The sequence below is a fragment of the Rhinopithecus roxellana genome, chromosome 20, assembly GCF_007565055.1.
Source record: "Rhinopithecus roxellana isolate Shanxi Qingling chromosome 20, ASM756505v1, whole genome shotgun sequence".
In the NCBI taxonomy this organism is placed as follows: Eukaryota; Metazoa; Chordata; class Mammalia; order Primates; family Cercopithecidae; genus Rhinopithecus; species Rhinopithecus roxellana.
The window spans coordinates 16,155,343-16,174,268 of record NC_044568.1 but is presented as its reverse complement, the minus strand read 5'-3'; the positions used below and the strand labels follow the sequence as shown (position 1 = coordinate 16,174,268).

The 18,926-nt window shown below is 43.1% G+C and overlaps 1 protein-coding gene across 1 annotated transcript; it reads left to right on the top strand.

The window, feature by feature from the left end:
- The first annotated feature begins 1,228 nt into the window (after positions 1-1,228).
- Positions 1,229-18,534, top strand: LOC104660505 (carboxylesterase 5A-like). The gene is made up of 8 exons (XM_030924981.1): positions 1,229-1,321; positions 3,157-3,261; positions 4,982-5,122; positions 8,252-8,314; positions 11,677-11,824; positions 15,004-15,153; positions 17,959-18,031; positions 18,116-18,534. Exons 1-8 carry the CDS (start codon positions 1,229-1,231, stop codon positions 18,252-18,254), a joined length of 912 nt encoding a protein of 303 aa, XP_030780841.1. The 3' UTR covers positions 18,255-18,534.
- The last annotated feature ends 392 nt before the right edge of the window (positions 18,535-18,926 follow it).

Below are 18,926 nucleotides of genomic sequence, written 5' to 3'. Positions count from 1 at the left end.
CTTGTTTTGACTTCCGAAAGTACTAGGATTATAGGCGTGAGTCACTATGCCTGGCCTGATGCAATATTTTTTAGCCATCTTTTATCAATAATTTTTTTCCAGACATAATTTGATTTTCTTTTTACACATACAGTTCATTTGTTCTCATGCTATTTCATTGATTATGTATTTACAATAACAAGTGCAATTGACAAAACAGATTTGGAAGCGAACAAACCCAATTCTTGCCAAGAAACTGGTGAGAAGAGAAATGTACAGAGGTGTTGGAAAATGGCCCACTGGCTCAGTGGTCAGCATTTCCTTGGCATAAGTTGGCAGGTGAATTGCAGCAATCAGTGACATGGTGGTGAGTTAAGAAAGCTTCTGCTGAATAGCACTTGACAATATCTGTGGTCTTTTTACATCTTCAAAATTACCTTCTAAGGTGGATTATATTAACCTAATTTTTCATATATTATAACAGCCATTATTTCATGAGCAAAATTGGACCAGACACTCTGTGAAGAGTTCTATGTTTATTCCTTCTTCTGCTTTTCACAACAGTTTTGTGATACGGGCTCAATTTTTACGCCAGCTTTACAGGGGAGTGAACCGATACTTAGAAATACTAAGCAACTTGGCCGGGTTCAGTGGCTCATGCCTGTAATCCCAGCACTTTGGGAGGCTGAGGTGGGCAGATCATGAGGTCAGGAGATTGAGACTATCCTGACCAACATGGTGAAACCCCATCTTACTAAAAATACAAAAATTAGCTGGGCATGGTGGCACACCCCTGTAGTCCCAGGTACTCTGGAGGCTGAGGCAGGAGAACCACTTGAACCTGGGAGTTGGAGGCTGCAGTGAACTGAGATTGCACCACTGCACTCCAGTCTGGCCACAGAGTGAGACTCTATCTCAAAAAAAAAAAAAAAAGAAAGAAAGAAAGAAAGAAATATTAAGCAACTTGTCTGAGGTTACCTAGCTAGGAAGTGAAGCAGCTAGAAATCACATGTCTGAACATTTGACACCAAAGTCCATGAAGAACCAGGGGCTCAGAGAGGTTAAGTAAGTTGCCCAAACCTTCACAGCTAGTCCTTTAACCCCCAAACCAGGGTTTTTCCCCCTCTAAGCTTAGAGCTTTTAAGGATGCTTCCTGGTAAGGTTTCTGAAGAAGGATGAATGGTATGTGTGTCGCTGGGGAGTAACTTTTCCTGGGTGTTCTGTGTTCTCTGTCCAGATACTGTCTCCCATGGCCAAAGGCTTATTCCACAAAGCCATCATGGAGAGTGGAGTGGCCATCATCCCTTACCTGAAGGCCCATGATTATGAGAAGAATGAGGACGTATGTATACTGTTAACACCCTGCCAGCTTCCTCTCCTCAGTTAGCAGAGAATGTAGTCAGGTACCTTCTCACCATGTGTTTGGCTTTCCTTAGTGACCATGCCCAAGGAACCTCATGCTGGCCCAAGGTGAACCTTGTTCCTCCATGAAAGGTCTGGTTTCAACAGGAAATGGATCTAGCTACACAATGCCATACCACTGGTGTGCACAAGTGTGCGTGTATGTGTGTTATGGTTCTTACATCTTACCCGTGATTCTTTGCTGGTGATATATAACTCAGTGCCCTGTATCCTATACAGCTCTTCTGTGCCTACACGACTCTACTGGGAATGGATACCCAGGACATTGTGTTAAGAAAGATTTAGAGGCTGTTTCCAGCTCAGTGGGAAATAACGCTCTGACTGATTAGTGTTGTCTGGCATGGGATTATAAGGGGCATCTATCACACGATATTTCTCATCTGTCTCTTGTCTTAATTATCTACTAGATCGTGAGGCCCTACAGACCAGGATCTCTCTGTCCTTCAGGCCCCCAACATAGTACTTGGTATATATTAGGCAGCCATAAGTGTTCTGAATGAATGAGTTAATGAATGAGCTGTTTCATTCAATGCATATTAATTAAGCACTGGGCTGTGGAGCCATCTCTTGAGTATTAATCATTTTCGTGGTAAATTTTCTTAAACATCTTACAGAAAGTAACAGTATATACCAAGAGTAGTAACATAGAGTTATAAAATTGTAAAAAAAAAAAAAAATACCCTGAATAAACAGAAATGTTGATTTTGGTAACATTCTCCATAAAGCTATTTTCAGTTTGGGCATATATTTATTCATTTGACACGCATCACTAGGTGCCCACTATTTTCCCTGCTCTGTTAGAGCTCTGGGATTTATCAGTGGAGAAAGCACATCCTAAACTTGAGGGCAATCTAATCTTTTTAGCACTTCTCCATGGACAGGATTAAATCCTAGAATCCATGGATAGGTTTGGGAAGTGGTCCCACAATTGTGCCAGACTCCACATACTCGCACGTTTTCTCAGGGAGAGGGTCTGTGACTTTGATTGGATTCTCAGAGTATCCGTGACTCCCAGAAGATTAAGAACCCTCACTTTCAGGGAGCGTGTTCAACAAATATGGAAGGTTCAGTGACAAGGAAAGCAGGTGTTCAGCAATGGGCCAGGCGTGGAAGGTGAGGAACATCGAGCTTATAGGAGATTGGATGAGGAAGGGGTTTCTGGGGAGTGCAATGCCCTGAAAGGACATCGTGGAGGGAAGGACTTAGGCCATATAGAATGAGAAGGATTGGTATAGAGGCAGGAAAAATACAGGTAGGACATTCCAGGCTGTGTGTGGGCCTGGGGCTTGGGCAGGGCTGACAAGCTAAGAATCTGATCTGGAGCTCTACTGACAATGAAGGAGCTTGCAAAGCTGCTCCTCGCTCTTGGTGTTTCTGTCTTCATTTAGCACCTCAAGATTGGGCTTCTAGACTCTGGTTGGGCCAAGTACCAATGCAGCCAAGCTTACAGGACTGATCTCTTTGTGACCATGAATCTTGATTCCATTCCACGGTCACAGACTGGAAAACTCCCATCCCCAGCTGTGGTGTTCACTAAAGATGACAAGGAGAGCCAGGCAACAGTGAGGGTGATGCAGTGGCAACCTGTCTGCCATGGACACCTTCCATTATAGGGGCGTGGGACTAGGCAGGGGTAGCAGGATGGACTCATATATGGAGGTCAAACTTGTGTCTGATTGGAGGGCATTTTCCAGCTTCCATTTTCCTAGATGCTTCCAATATCATGCTCTAACCTGGCCCTTCTCTGCAAAATAGCTGCAGGTGGTTGCACATTTCTGTGGGCACAATGCGTCAGACTCTGAGGACCTGCTGAGGTGCTTGAGGACAAAATCCTCCAAGGAGCTGCTGACCCTCAGCCAGGTGAGGACAGAGGGGACAGTTTTGGAGGAGACTTGCCCTTTGAATGGAGAAATGAACAAATCCCACGCCTCTGTTATTTATTTGGATTTGGAATATAGAAAAGAGGAGGTTTGGGGATGCTTGGTAACAGCTGTAAAAAAAATAAGTAGGGGTATAGAACCCTTGTAGGTAATTTAAGAAAATTGTTGGGGAAGGGGTGCCACTTAGCCTGGAGAAGATTCAGCAAAGTACAAGGCTTGTCTCTAAGTCCCCGAAAGCATCTCACCGGAGAGAGGGACCACCCTTGTTACACATGCTTCCAGAAGCTGAAGTCAAAATCAGGAGCTGAAAGTTCTATTAGGAAGTCATTTTAGTTCTGCATAACTGAAAACTTTTCAAGACCTCAGTTGTCTGGAAAATGACTGGGCTCCTTTAGAAGGTGGTGAGATGCCTACCTCTCCAGGTATTCAAGCAAAATCTAGCTGACCTCTGACAAACTTTCAATCAGTGACAGATAATTGGACCGGGTAATCTTTATGTCCCTTCCAAACTTGAGAGTCTTTGATGACAGTCTTTGAATGAACAAGATCATTGTCTTTCAGATTTCAACATTTGCTAGTTATGTGGTGTGTACTGATGTCCATTCTGATCCATGCTAGACTCAGTGAGATGGAGAATAAGTCCTGGACTTGATGTTGTGTCAAACTCTTTCATGGGCTCCTTTCTACCCAAATTCTAAAAGAGAAACCTAAGGAAACCATGATTAGGGCTGAGTGTTGCTTTCTGAGACCCAAAAAATATCCAGGCATATCCAAGGCACTGTGTCTCAGGGAGACACTTGAGGAAGATGTTCACACCAACCCCTACAGTCCTGACCACTCCATCTACCACCATTTTTCCCTTTGCATTTGGCCAGTAGTTCTGAAAGTTGAATATGCATCAGGATCACTTAGAGGACCAGCTACAAGAAGGTTCCTGGGCTACACCCCAACCCCAGAGTTTCTTATTGAGGAGCCTGAAGTGGGCCTGAGAATGTGCATTTATAACAAGTTCCCAGATGATGCTGATGCTGCTGGTCTAGGAACCACACTTTGAGAATCTCTGGGCTAGGCTGTATTAGTCTCTTCTCATGCTGCTAATAAAGACATACCTGAGACTGGGTAATTTATAAAGGAAAGAGGTTTAATAAACTCACAGTTCCACATGGCTGGGGAGGCCTCACAATCATGGCAGAGGCTGAAGGAAAAGCAAAGGCACATCTTACATGATGGTGAGCAAAAAAAAAAGCTTGTGCAGGGGAGCTTGCTTTATAAAACCATCAGATATCATGAGATTTATTCACTGTCATCCAAATAGCATGAGAAAAACCTGCCCCATGATTCAATTACCTCTCACCAGATCCCTCCCACAACATGTGGGAATTATGGGAGCTGTATTTGAGATTTGGGTGGGGACACAGCCAAACAATATCACAGGCCACTGCTTTTCTTGGTAGACATTATTATCATTCCCATTTAGCAGATGAGAAAATAAGACACAGACAAGTTTAGCCCCCTTGCCCGAGTACGTGGCAGAGCTGCCAGGGACTGATGTGTTGAGTTGGGCCCATAGTGTTTGTTTTTACTTTTTAAGTGCATTTAAGCCAGTGCTAGACTATGTTGTCTTTGCTTGGTCAGGATTTGGGACAGCAGATTTTGTGAACGGAAATAGCTGATGATTTTTTTTTCCTTCCTTACTACAGAAAACAAAGCCTTTCACTCGAGTGGCTGATGGTGCTTTCTTTCCCAATGAGCCTCTAGATCTATTGTCTCAGAAAGCATTTAAAGCAATTCCTTCCATCACTGGAGTCAATAACCATGAGTGTGGCTTCCTGCTGCCTATGGTAAGACTTCTGGCTGTCCATGCTGCCACTCTCTCAAACCATGATGCAGCTCTTGGCTTCAACACCTGGGCATTTCCACAGACGACAGCAGGTTTTGTAAGTGCTAAAGCCCACCAGCCAAGCACACAGTGATCACCATTCCGCTCTCTGAAAGAGGGCAAGTGAGGACTGGTCAAGTCACAACAAGTGTCTGTCTTCCTCCTCATGTGATGAGGTTTAGGGTGGAAGAAACAACTACATAAAAAGGAAAGAGGGGATGGGTCCATTTCATCTTTGTTCAAACAATATTATAAATGATCGTTTCCAAAAAATGCAGTAACCACTTCAGAGCTGACATTCAGATAGGTTTGAAAAACTTTAGTCCTTTAAACTGTTCATGTCCAGCCTTGGTTCTGACATTTTGACATCGGAGAATGCTAAGGTTGTATAAGTTGCAAAATTGTTAAATCATTTTATTTATTCAACAAGTATGTACTGAGCATTTATTAGAGACTTATAAAAACTGAGCATACGAGCTTTCTGGGAGCTTATACTCTGGTGGGGAGAGACAGATGAGACACGAGGTTGAGAAGATGATTTCAGAGAGTGATAGATGCTATGAAGGACACAAGTGGGGAGAGAAGGTACCCTTAGAGAGGATAACAGGTGGTCAGGAAAGGCTCTTCTAGTGAGAGTTTGTTGAGCTGAGGCCCAGGTGCCAGGAAAGACCCAAGATTTTTTGATTCCATGTCTTAGAAAGACTCTCTTCATTGGAAATAAACTTTTCATCTGTGGAAGAGTGGAGAGTTCAAATTCCTAATACTGTTGAAGTTCATTTACACAGATTGACCTCCTCATTTTAAGCTAGAGGAAATAGGCTTAAAAAATAAAGAGGTTCATCAGATTACAAAGCTAGCTGGTGGCTGTCTAGAACCAGAGTCTCGAGTTCATTGAGTTGTGAAAGCATGTTCTGCCATTATTAATTTGACCTCCAGGGCAATCTTTTGAAGTAGGACTAGGGATTTTTGTCCTCATGTTGCAGACAAGGCCACTGAATCACAGTTCATGGCTTAAGTAAGGCCTTTCAGTGATTTCTGGGTGTGTGTTAGAAACAAGAAGGTAGGTGCTAGTGATGACAACCACCACTGTAACTACTGTAACCAGTTCCCCAGTGCCTTCCAGTGCCAAGCACAGGCCATCCAAGCAACAACTTGAAAACAGGCATGATTTTCCCTATTTTAAAGAAACTGAGGATCATAGCAGCTAAAGCGGCTTTCCAAAATCTCCCGGCTAGTAAGGATACAGTGGTGTATAATTTTTACGCATTTAGGCTCTGCCTTTTTAATGTAATTTAATTTAATTTTTGAGTCAGAGTCTTCCTCTGTTGCCAAGGCTGGAGTGGAGTGGTGTGATCTTGGCTCACTGCAACTTCCACCTCCTGGGTTCAAGTGATTCTCCTGCCTCAGCCTACTGAGTAGCTGGATTACAGGCACCCACCACCATGCCCAGTTAATTTTTTTTTTTTTTTTTTGGTATTTTCAGTAGAGACCGGGTTTCACTATGTTGGCCAGGGTGGTTTCCAACTCCTGACCTCAAGTGATCCATCTGTGTTGGCTTCCCAAAGTGCTGGGATTACAGGCATGGGCTCATGGGCTAGTGCCCAGCCTAGGCTCTGCCTTAAAATGCCGAGTTCTCTGCTTACCTGCTGTGTGATATAAGGGGAGTGGCCCACCCTCTCTGAGCCTCCACTCCTTCTTCTGTGAAATAGGGCTCATCTTAGCACGTGTCTCACAGGTGTACATCAAACAACCTGGCATACAGTCAGTGCTTAGTAAATGCTAGATATTGAAGTTATTCAAGGACAGAATTTGCAGAGCTCAAAAGCCTATGTGCGTGCTGAAATTCCATGTGAATTTGCAGTTAAACCCATTGCAAGCTGTTAGAGACCACAGGAAATCCCTCAGAAACAAATCCAAGTTCCTTAATGTACAGAGAAGGTGTTTAGTAGTTAAAATATGCTTGTGGGTAACTTAAATAACTCTGAGGGTTCCCTGAGATTCCAGGAGACAGGTACGGCCCTTGTATTCATTTAAGTATCCGCCATAGTGATTCATTACCCCAAGATTTTCAGCAGAAAACATACCAAGAAAATTCATTTGCCACATGGATAGTGTTTCTGACGCCTCACTTTTTAAAGCTGTAATTTTGCCAGAACATGGTAGTTTAACAAATAATCACATGAAGCGCTTACTACATACCAAGTATCAATTGTAAGTGCTTTACAAATATCAACTCGCTGAGTTCTCATCACCACCCTCGCAGGAGGTACTTCTTGCAAACTCCGTCTTACAGATGAGGAGCCTGAGACAGGAAGAGTTGAGTCCCTTGCCAGGTTTTCAGCTGGTGAGAGCAGTGCAGAGAGCCTGTGTTTTCAGCCACCAGCCTCACCGCCACTGCCTGACCTCCCACTGTGGCTTCTCAGAGGCTCCACCCACAAAGGTCTTGAGAAGGAGAACAACAAACATCAGTTTGGAAATTTTCTGGCTTCTCTTTGAACTTGGTGTCAAAGCCAATTTGTGGCCTTTTTGGCAGTCAGGGCTGCCATAATAAAATACCATAGACTGGGAGGCTTAAACCACAGACATTCATGTTCTCACAGTTCTAGGGACTGGAAGTCCAAGATCAAGGTGGTGATATTGCTTTGCGTGTCTAAACTTTTCTTTTCTCATAAGGACATCAGCCAGATTGGATTAGGGCCCACTCTAACAGCTGCATTTTAACATAATCACCCCTTTATAAGTAATATCTCCAAATAGTTGCATTCTGAAGTGCAGTAGGTTAAGGCTTCAATGTGTGAATTTTGAGGGGTCCACAATTTAGCCCATAATGGGAACCTTCTCATAAGGTGGCCACTCGGGCCCCACAAGGCTGCAGGTGGAATGACAGGGAACAGCTGCCTTTTATCAAAAGTGAGAAGAAATTAACTATCTGACCAGGACACTGAGGCCACTTCCACGCGTGACTGCCTGGGCTCGACGGCTCCTTACCCAACTTCTCCTGTGAAAGTTGGCTGCCCATGCCCTCAGGGAGATGGGTTTACCTTCTGATGATCGGATGGCTTACAGAGGGCACTGCTTCTCTCCACAGAAGGAGGCTCCTGAGATCCTCAGTGGCTCCAAGTCCCTTACCCTCCATCTGATACAAAACATCCTGGTGAGTAACATGGGAGGCTGCAGTACTCCAGAGACACATGCACTTAACAGATAGCCCTGGGTCACACTCAGGGGGAGAGGCCAGGGGCACAGACACTCCTCACTCACTCAGTCATTCAATAGACCTTTCCTAAGCACAGGTGTATTAGTCCACTCTTGCACTGCTATTAAGAAAGAGCTGAGACTGGGTAATTTATAAAGAAAAGAGGCTTAATTAGCTTATGGTGCTGCAGGCTGTGCAGGAAGCATGATGCTGGTGTTTGCTCAGCTTCTCGGGAGGCCTCAGGAAACTTACAATCTTGGTGGAAGGCGAAGGGGAAGAAGGCACGTCTTACATGTTTAGAGCAGGAGGAAGGAGAGAGGGATGAGGTGCCACACACTTTTAAACAACCAAATCTCGTGAGAGTTCTATCATGAGAATAGCACCAAAGGAATGGTGCTTACCATTCATGAGAAACCACCTCTATGATCCAATCATCTCCCATCAGGCCGCGTCTCCAACATTAGAGATTACAATTCAACATGAGATTTGGTGTAGGACTCAGGTCCAAACTATATCAATAGGCCCATAAACCCAATCCACAATGCCCAACCTGGAAGAGCTCCAAAAACCCAGGGTTTTTGTAACCCACCCAGCAGCGGAACCGGACCTCAACTGATTTGTGGCTATCAGTCATTTTTGTTCCCACACATTTACTCATGTTATTTATCCCACTATTCAGATGTTTCTCTGTGGATGCATTAATGTGGGTTTTGGAGTGTTGCCCCCACCCCGAGCCTGTGTCATAACACGCAGCATGGGTGCTACAATATCTACCTACTGTCTGAAAAGCTCTGAACGCTGAAACACACACAGGACTAGGGACCTGTATTCACCACACACCTGCCAGGCATCAGGCCAGGTTCTGGCAAGACCAGTCATTTACTCATTCATTCACTCATTTATTGTTCCATCACTCATTCATTCGTTCACTGCACAAACTTAGCAGTATCTGGTTTACTCTAGACACTAGGATACAGAGATGGATTGTTTTCCTTCCTTTCTTTTCTCCTTTTTCCATCTTCCTCTTTTTCCATAAACATTTATTCAGTGTGGACTCAGTGCCAATATTCATTTTGTTCACTTGTCCATGGAACACATGTTTAGTGAGAGTCCACATGCCCCTGCACTTCCCTGGGCACTGGGGTGCAATATGGGGTGGACGGAGATGACAAGACACTTCAATACAGTACACACGAAGCACAGCAATGTCCAAGGCCCTGTGGTGCACACAGAAGGGGACAGGCAGCTGTCTTGGGGAGAAGGATTTGGAGGATTAATGGAGCTTGTCTGGTGATGGAATGGGTGGGTGGATAAACTGGGAAGAACCAAGAGTACCAACTGGGAGCAGAGGGTTGTGAAGAGATCGGATGAGGTTTGGCTGCAGTAGGAGAGAATGCTTTCAGCTATTGTAAGCTGTGTAATGAGTATAGACTTCATCCTAAAGACTGAGAACAGAAGGAAGAAGGACATGATTTGATTTCTATTTTAGGAAAAGCCCTCTGAAACTGGGCACGGTGATTCACACCTGTAATGCCAACATTTTGGGAGGCCAAGGCAGGAGGATTGTTTGAGCCCAGAAGTTCAAGAATAGCCTGGGCTACACAGGGAGACCTTGTCTCTTCAAAAAACAAAAAAATTAGGCAGGCCTGGTGGTATGCATTTGTGGTGCCAGCTACTTGGGAGGCCAAGCAGGAGGATTGTTGAGCATGGGAGTTTGAGGCTGCAGAATCTCGCCACTGTACTCTAGTCTGGGCAACAGAGTGAGACACTCTGTCTCAAAAAGAAAAAAAAAAAGTAGGAAAACAGAAAGAAACACTACACGCAGATATCCCTCAGGTCTCCCTGGTGGAGGGATGTTTGACGAGTTGCAGCTGTCTGATGATGAATCGGGACTAAGGTTTGAGAGACATTGATGTTGTAATTTATACACTGGAATTCTCAGGTGAACTGGAGATGTCCTCATGGAGAAGATGCTCGTTGATCTGAGCCTTAGGGGAGGGGAACAACTGAGCAGAAGGACATTTCAAGTAGAGTGGGAAGTAGGTTGTGCGGGAAAGTGCAAGAGGAATGGAAGGGCATGTGTTTCTCCTAGGCACGGTAGCATGCTAGGGGCTGCTTTTTAAACAGTAAGTAGTTCTCTGATGCAGAAGGCATAGCCTTACCCCAGAACCCTAGGACTTTGCACTCTGACTGTCCTAGGGGGACTCACCTGAGAATCTACACAGCATCTATACCCACCTTGGACACCTCCAGCACCATGGGGTCTGCTGGTTATAGCCAAAGAGGCCAGGCCCTTACGCCATAGCCTGGACCTACTGCAGAGGCCTCCCTTGCCATGGCCTCATTAAAAACCACCAGCTTCCTGAGGACCTGATAAACGAGTCTGAGCAGCATTCCCCAATGTGGTGTATACTGCCTCGCCTCCAAATTAAGAAGAAACCCATCAAGGGCTGTGCTGCTGTCTTAGTGGTAGGGGTTTGAGCTGCAACACCTTTCCAGCATTTCCTAGAGCACCAGATCCCTGAATCTTCATGGAATTTACCATGCACTCTTTGCCATTAGTACCTGGGGGAAGTTGAGAGGGAGAAGCCTGGGAGGCAGGCTGTTGCCAGGTCAGAGAAGCATCGAATGTCCTATTAAGGCACTCAGCAATGGGACCTGGGGGAACCAACAGGACTGAATACCTACTCTGGGCCAAGCAGCATACTTCTCTCTTCATGTCTCATATAATCCTCTACATCCATACAGATGAGGAAACTGAGGCTCCAAGAGACCAACTAGCTTAGGTGAGATAATAGCTAAGGGCTGGAGGCAGTGCTGGTACCAGGAGCAGGGCTGATTTCATGGATGTTCTCCCTGTGTAGTCACAGAGGACCCTGTTGCTCAGAAGGGTCCTACATTTGGTGTAATGCTCCGTTGTCACCATCTTGAAATTCTTAATGATTTTTTGAACAAGGAGCTTATGTTTTTACTTTTCACTGAGCTCCACAGATGATGCAGCCAGTTCTGCCCAAGAGTGACTCATTCTGAGACATGAGAGAGAGCGGCCTGTGGTCAGGAGCATGGGATTTGGATGCAAATAGACTTGTGAAAGAATCATAATTCTTCCAGTTGGGCCCAACCACTTCAGCTCTCTGAGCCTCAGTTTCTTAATCTGTGAAATGGGACTAGTTTTGATACTTGCATCATAGGGTTGCTGTGTGGATTAAATGAAGCAATGTGGGTAAAGCATTCAGAATCATACCTGCACAGGTGAGTGTTTAACGTGTTGGCCACTGTGGTTGATCTGGATCTCCTATGACTACAGTTTTTTTTAACAGCACATCCCGCCTCAGTATTTGCACCTTGTGGCTAATGAATACTTCCATGACAAGCACTCCCTGGCTGAAATCCGAGACAGTCTTCTGGACTTGCTTGGAGATGTGTTCTTTGTGGTCCCTGCACTGATCACAGCTCGATATCACCGAGGTGAGTCTCTGAGAACCCCGCTCCAGGACCACAGCCCAGCCAGACTGGTGGCCACGGAGATCCATGTTGTCTACTGACCGGCTGCCTCCTCTGCCTCTGTTCCCTCACAGAGAGGGTGTCTGTGTCTGGATGGGAACGTGCCATGGGGACCTGTGTCATTCACCTGCCTTTCAGAGTTTGGGAATGTTGATCAGTTGTTTCTGTTTCTTCCCCTTCTTCAGGACCATGTAGAAAATTCTCATCTCCCTATAATTTTCTGGGCACTGTCGCTCAGGATTTCTTCTTTCTAGAAATGTCTTCCCCAACATCTTAGCCATATGTAGCAATGGAACAAACGTTTTAGCTATAAGGAATAATGGAACTCCTAAAGTAATAGACTTTAATTCAACTATTTTAAAGGCAGACAAATACTCCACCCCGTAACATTAGATTCCACATTCTTCTCAAGTGCACATGCAACATCCTCCAGAATCAACCACATGTTAGGCCATCAAGCAAATCCCAATAAATGTAAAAGGATGGAAATCATGCAGAGTATCTTCTTCAACCACAAGGGAATGAAATTAGAAATCAACAACAAAGGAAATCTGGAAAATTCATAAATATTTATAAATGAAATGGCATACTCTCTTTTACATTTTAAAAATTGTAGTTAAAAATGTTTAATAAAAAATTTCCCATTTTAACCATTTTAAGTGTATAGTTCAATGGTATTAAGTACATTCATATTGTTGTACAACCATCACCGCTATACATCTTCAGAACGTTTTTATCATCCCAAACTGAAAATCAGTACCTATTAAACATAACTCCCCACTCCTCCTTCCCCCAGACCCCAATAACCACCATTCTACTTTCTGTCTCTATGACTGACGTTTTAGTTACCTTAGTGACTTTAGTTACTCAATGTAAATGGAATCATTCAATATTTGTCCTTTTGTTTGGCTTATTTCACATAGCATAAGGTCTCAGGATTCCTATATGCTGTACTATACATCAGAATTTCCTCCTTTTATAAGGCTGAATAATGTTCCATTGTATGTATATATCACATTTTGTTTATCCATTTATTCATTAATGGACATTTGCGTTGTTTCCACCTTTCAGCTATTGTGCAATGAACAATTGGCTATTGGCTACAATTGGCTATTGACTATAATGCTGCAGTTAACACAGTTGTAGAAATATCTGTTCAAGTCCCTGTTTTCAGTTATCTGGCGTATATGCCAGCGTTAGAATTGCTGGATCATATGTAATTCTAAGTTTAATTTTTTTGAAGAACTGTCATGGTGTTTTCCACTGTGTCTGAACCATTTTACATTCCTACCAGCAATGCACAAAGATTGCAATTTCTCGACATCTTGACCAACATTTGTTATTTTCTGTTGCTGTTTTTTAAATAATGACTATTCTAATGGGTTTGCAGTAGTATCTCATTATGGTTTTCATTTGCATTTTCCCAATTGTTAGAGATGTTGAGCATCTTTTCATGTGCTTATTGGACGTTTGTATATATGTTTTTGGAGAAATGTCTGTTTAAGACCCTTGCCCACTTTAAATTGAGTTGTTTTTTTGTTGTTGAGTTTTAAGAGTTCCTTACTCTTAAATATATATATATATGTGTGTGTGTGTGTGTGTGTGTGTGTATATATATATATATATATATATATATATATATAGTAGAAATCAATCCCTTATGAGATATATGACTTGCAAATATTTTCTCCCATTCTGTGGGTTGCCTTCTTACTCTGTTGATAATGCACCAAAGTTGCACAGTAGTTTTTAATTTTGATGTAATATAATTCACCCACTTTTTTGTTGATTGTGCTTTTGGTGTCATATCTAAGAATTCACCGCCAAATTCAAGGGTTTGGAAATTAACCTCTATAATTTCTTATAAAGGTTTACAATTTTAGTTTTAACTTTAGGTCTTTGATCCATTTTGAGTTAGTTTTTCTATATAGTATGAGGGAAGAATCTACCTTTATTCTTTTGCATGTGTTATATATTAGGGTGGCTATAATTTTTTAAAAAAGGAAAAGAATAAGAACAAGTGTGAAGGATATAGAGAAACCAAAACTCTCAGCTACTGTTGGAAACATAAAACAATGCAGTCCCTGTGGAAAAATGTTGTGGCTATTCCTCAAAAAGTTAAACATAGTTTCCATATAACCTAGCAAATCCATTCCTAGGGGTATATTCAAGATAACTAAAAACTGATATTCAAACAAAAATTGTATGTGTATGTTCATAGCACCCTTTTTCATTATAGGCCAAAATGATAACAACCCAAGTGTTCATCAACTGATGAATCAATAAACAAAATTCAGTATATACTTACAATGGATTATCAGTTTGCCATAAAAAGAAATGAAATACGAATGCATGCTACAATACAGATGAGCCTTGTAAACATTATGCTAAGTGAAAGAAGTCAGGCACAAAGGGCCTCATGTTGTATGATCCCACTTATACGAAATGTTCAGATTAGGCAAATCCATAGAGACAGAAAGTAGAATTGTGTTTTCCAGAGGCTGAGAAGTGGGGCCAATGGGGAGTGACTACTACATGGGTCTGAGGTTTCTGTTTGGGGTGATGAAAATGTTCTGGACCTAAATAGTGGTGATAGTTGCACAACATCCTAAATGTACTAAAAACCACTGAATTATATATTTTCAAATGGTTAAAGTGGCAGATTTCACTTATGTACATTTTGCCTTAAAAATATTGTTAAGAAAATGAGAAGGCAGACCACAGACTGGGAGAAAATACTCATAATACAATTATTTGACAAAATCATCATATCCAGAATAGAAGAACCCTTACAGTTCAGTAATGAAAAGAAAGTATTTTCCAAGAAGGGGTTAAAGACTTGAACTTTGAGAGAAAGTCCCAACAAGGTAGATCTTGGTTGAATATGGAGGACGTTTTTTGAGAAGTAGAACTACTGCCTTCTCAGACGTGAGCTCTTCATCACCAGGGATATAAGCACTGCTGTAACAGGAAATTCCAGCCTCAGATGAGGAAGTGGGAAGTGAGGCTGGCTTAGGTAGCCACTTGTCTCTGAGCTGTCTCACCCTTTGGTCTATACATCCAAGACTAGATATATGGGGACACAGAGCCAGCCCCCTGCTCCACGCTGCATGCATGCCTGACCTTCCCTGACCTTTGTTCAGATGCTGGAGCACCTGTCTACTTCTATGAGTTTCGGCACCGGCCCCAGTGCTTTGAAGACATGAAGCCAGCTTTTGTCAAAGCTGTCCACGCTGATGAAGTCCGCTTTGTGTTCGGTGGTGCCTTCCTGAAGGGTGACATTGTTATGTTCGGTAAGGGACTGGCCACTCCCCACAGTTCACATGAAGCCCCTTGCTTACCCCACCACTATGCAAGAGCCCGGAGGACTTCGGGGTTGGCATTTAATCACCTCTGTGGTTTACAGGCAGACACAACCTTTCTCTGGAAAATGCCCTCACTTCCATTTTTAGAAGCCAAGATGAAAAAGCACCGTGACAGTTGCTTGATGAGGGCTTCTCTTTGTACTGAAACCTACAGGTGTGGCCACTTCGGAGCACTCAAGCAATCTAAATAATTTTTTTAAAAAAATATATTAGAACCATTTTCTTCCTTTTCTTTGACCACTGGTCTTACCCTCCCTCCCCTTTCCCAGAAATCCCATGAGGCCATAATCTGAGGCTTTAAGAGGCAAGGACCATGTTTTTCATAATTCCAGCTCCCAGTGGTCTGCACCCAGATGAGCTCATGTAAAAGCTTGTGAACTGTTACTTGTGATGTTAGCGCATTTATTCTTAAATTTATGACATATTTGGTGCCTAAAATAAACCAATCAGATGAGGTTATCGATAGAAAAAATTTGCAGGGAAAATTACACACAAGAGCTATCACTAAACTATTTAGTTAGAAATATTACAAAATGCAGGCTCTTAACTTATTCACACTGGCCTCTTGACAAAGAGGACAGAACATTCCATATAGAGTGTGTTTGGGCACTGTGGTTTATTCATTATTTCAGTGTTTCATCCTCATCTTACAACACAGATAATAAAGAACTTCCTCCTAGGTTGTCATAAGGACTAAATCAAATAAGCCCCATAAAGTAAGAGTGAATAGCTAATAAATGTCACTGTTATTTCTCAGCAACCATTCCTGAGCCCGTACTATGTAATGGCACAGGGACTCCCTAAACTGGAAAAAGTGAACAACATATGTATCAAAGGGTGAAATTCCTTGATGTCTAAAGAGCTCCTAAAATTCGTAAGAAAAGAATAACCTAATTGAAAACTGGGTAACAGACACAAACAGACAGTTTGTGGAAAAGAAAACACAAGTGCCTTCTAAACATATGAACATCCACTCAACCTCCCTCATAACAAGAAAACTGCAGACCATCCTTAGCAAGAAATTATTCTTCATCAATCAAGGTTGAAAAAAACAAAACACTTAAAATAATGTATTCTAGCAGGTGTAAGAAACAATTTTATACATTAATAGAGAAGTCTATCAACATTTAAAATGCATGTAAGGCCGGGCGTGGTGGCTCACACCTGTAATCCCAGCACTTTGGGAGTCTGAGGTGGGAGGATTGCTTGAATCCAGGAGTTCCAGAACAGTTTGGGCAACATAGTAAGACCCTCTGTCTACAAAAATAAAATAATAATAAACAAAATTAGCCAGGCATGGTGGCACACATCTGTAGTCCCAGCTACTTATGAGGCTGAGGTAGGAGGATGACTTGAGCCCAAGAGTTTGAGGTTGCAGTGAGCTATGATCATGGCCCTGAACTCTAGTCTGGGCAAGAGCATGAGACTCCTGTCTCAAAACTTGTTTTTATTTTTATAAAATAAAAAAATGCATGTAGTCTTAGCCAGGTGTGGTGGCTCATGCCTGTAATGCCATCACTTTGGGAGGCTGAGGCAGGAAGAATTGCTTGAGCCCAGGAGTTGGAAGCTGCAGTGAGCTATGATGGTGCCACTGCACTCCAGCCTGGGTGACAGAGTGAGACCCTATCTTTATAACAATAAATAACGTAGATTGAAATGCATGCAGTTTTTAGCCTGTCAATTCTACTTCTAGAGTTTTTGTGTAAGTATACTTCCACATGTGCAAAAGTATATATGCACACTAAAATACTGTTTTTACCGGCAAAAGATCGGAAACATGACACATACATTATATATTTATATATAATTCCATATAAATATGTATTTATATATTACATGTTCATAGAACAACAAATGGCAGTTTGATAAATGACAAGTCCTATATATGAGATCAATTTTAATAAAAGGAGCAATATGTAGAATACGTCTCCAGTCTCCTGCCAGATGTGTAGAAACGTGTCCGTTTATACCCTGGTACCTGCAGAGCCTGTCTTTGGGAAGGTGCCTCCGAGGCTCATCACTGCGTGTCTGCAGGGAAGAGATGAAAGGGAAACATTTTCATTGGGTATTAGATGCTCTTTTGGCATTTTGCATTTTCTACTTTTTAAATAAAGAAATACAAAAATCAATTGTAAAAATGTGTGTGAGAGGACACAGGCAGAGGGAGAGAGAGAAGGAAAAGAGAGAGGAAAGAGAGAGAGAAGCAAGAGAGAGGGAAGACAGGGAGAGAAGGAACAGAGAGACAGGGAAGAAAGACAGAAGGGAGAGAGAGAGGGAGAGAGAAGGAAGAGAGAGAGGGAAGAAAGAGAGAGGGGAGAGAGAGGGAGAGAGAGAAGAAAAAGAGGGAAGAGAGATGGAAGACAGAGATGGGCAGAGAGAAGGAAGAGAGGATAGAGAGAAGGAAGAGAGAGAGAGGGGAAAACAGAGACAGAGAGAGGGAGCAAGCTGGTCTGTGTCCCCAGGGAACCTGCAGCATCATGGGACTGGCTGCAGGAACATGGGGTGGACAGGGAAGATATGTGTTCAGCTTCCACCATTTGGAAGTCACAATTCCTTGGGCAGGCCATTGCTCTGAGCTTTAGTATCTGAATGTGTAAAATGGGTACAGTGACTTGGTAGGCTTGGAAGTTTCCACTGGGAGGAGGGGTGTGAAAGGGATTCATCAAATACAAGGCACCCCGGGCTTCCCGAGCCTCACCCAGAGCAGCAGCATTTTGTGATTATCTCCTTCAGAAGGAGCCACGGAGGAGGAGAAGCTGCTGAGCCGGAAGATGATGAAATACTGGGCTACCTTTGCTCGAACTGGGTAAGTAAACCTCCCGGTGTCCCCATGCCAAGGCCTGGGGTGTGAGGAGGAAAATGTCACCCCTGTTTCTGTTCTCCCTTCCAGGAATCCCAATGGGGACGACTTGCCTCTGTGGCCAGCCTGTAATCTGACCGAGCAGTACCTGCAGCTGGACTTGAACATGAGCCTCGGACAGAGACTCAAAGAACCAGGAGTGGAGTTTTGGACCAGCATCATCCCCTGATCCTGTCTGCCTCCGACACGCTCCACAGTCCTCTTTCCTCCTTGATTTTCCTCTCTCTCCTCCAGCCTTTCTTTTCTCTTTTGTTCCTTGGGAAGTTATCTTTCTGTGATTTTGGTTTCCCTTCTCCTCCTACATTTTTTCCCCGCAATCATTAGCTTCTTTCCGAGTTCAGCTGCTTTCTATGGGGATCTTTGCAGAACAAGCTGCTTTCACTGATATTTTACAGACTTAGGAATGATCCTTATGGAATTCTTTTCAACATCAAAAAGTGCAAATTGTCTTGAAAGGGAACAAGATTTCTTCAATAAATTTGGAGGAGGGCTGACCTATTCGTTGTCATAATAATGATTTTATAACTCATATGAAATAAAATCAGAATGTAAAATATGGATAAGGGGCAGAAATTAATTCTGTGCTGATAACACTCCCCCTGCCCCCAGCACCCACTTTCTATCAGAGAAGGTGTCTGTGTATGTTACCCAAAATGTGAGTCCACCACCCCAACACATCGGGGCTTCAGCCACAAGCCAAGTATGGATGTCTTGGACATCACGGGTTTGAGCTGGGTCTCTTCTCTGGCTCAGAGAGACGTGTGGGTGACGGGATATCCTCAGCCATGGAAAGCTGATGTCATCCAAAATAAAAAACCTAGAAGTCAAATTCTAGGCATCA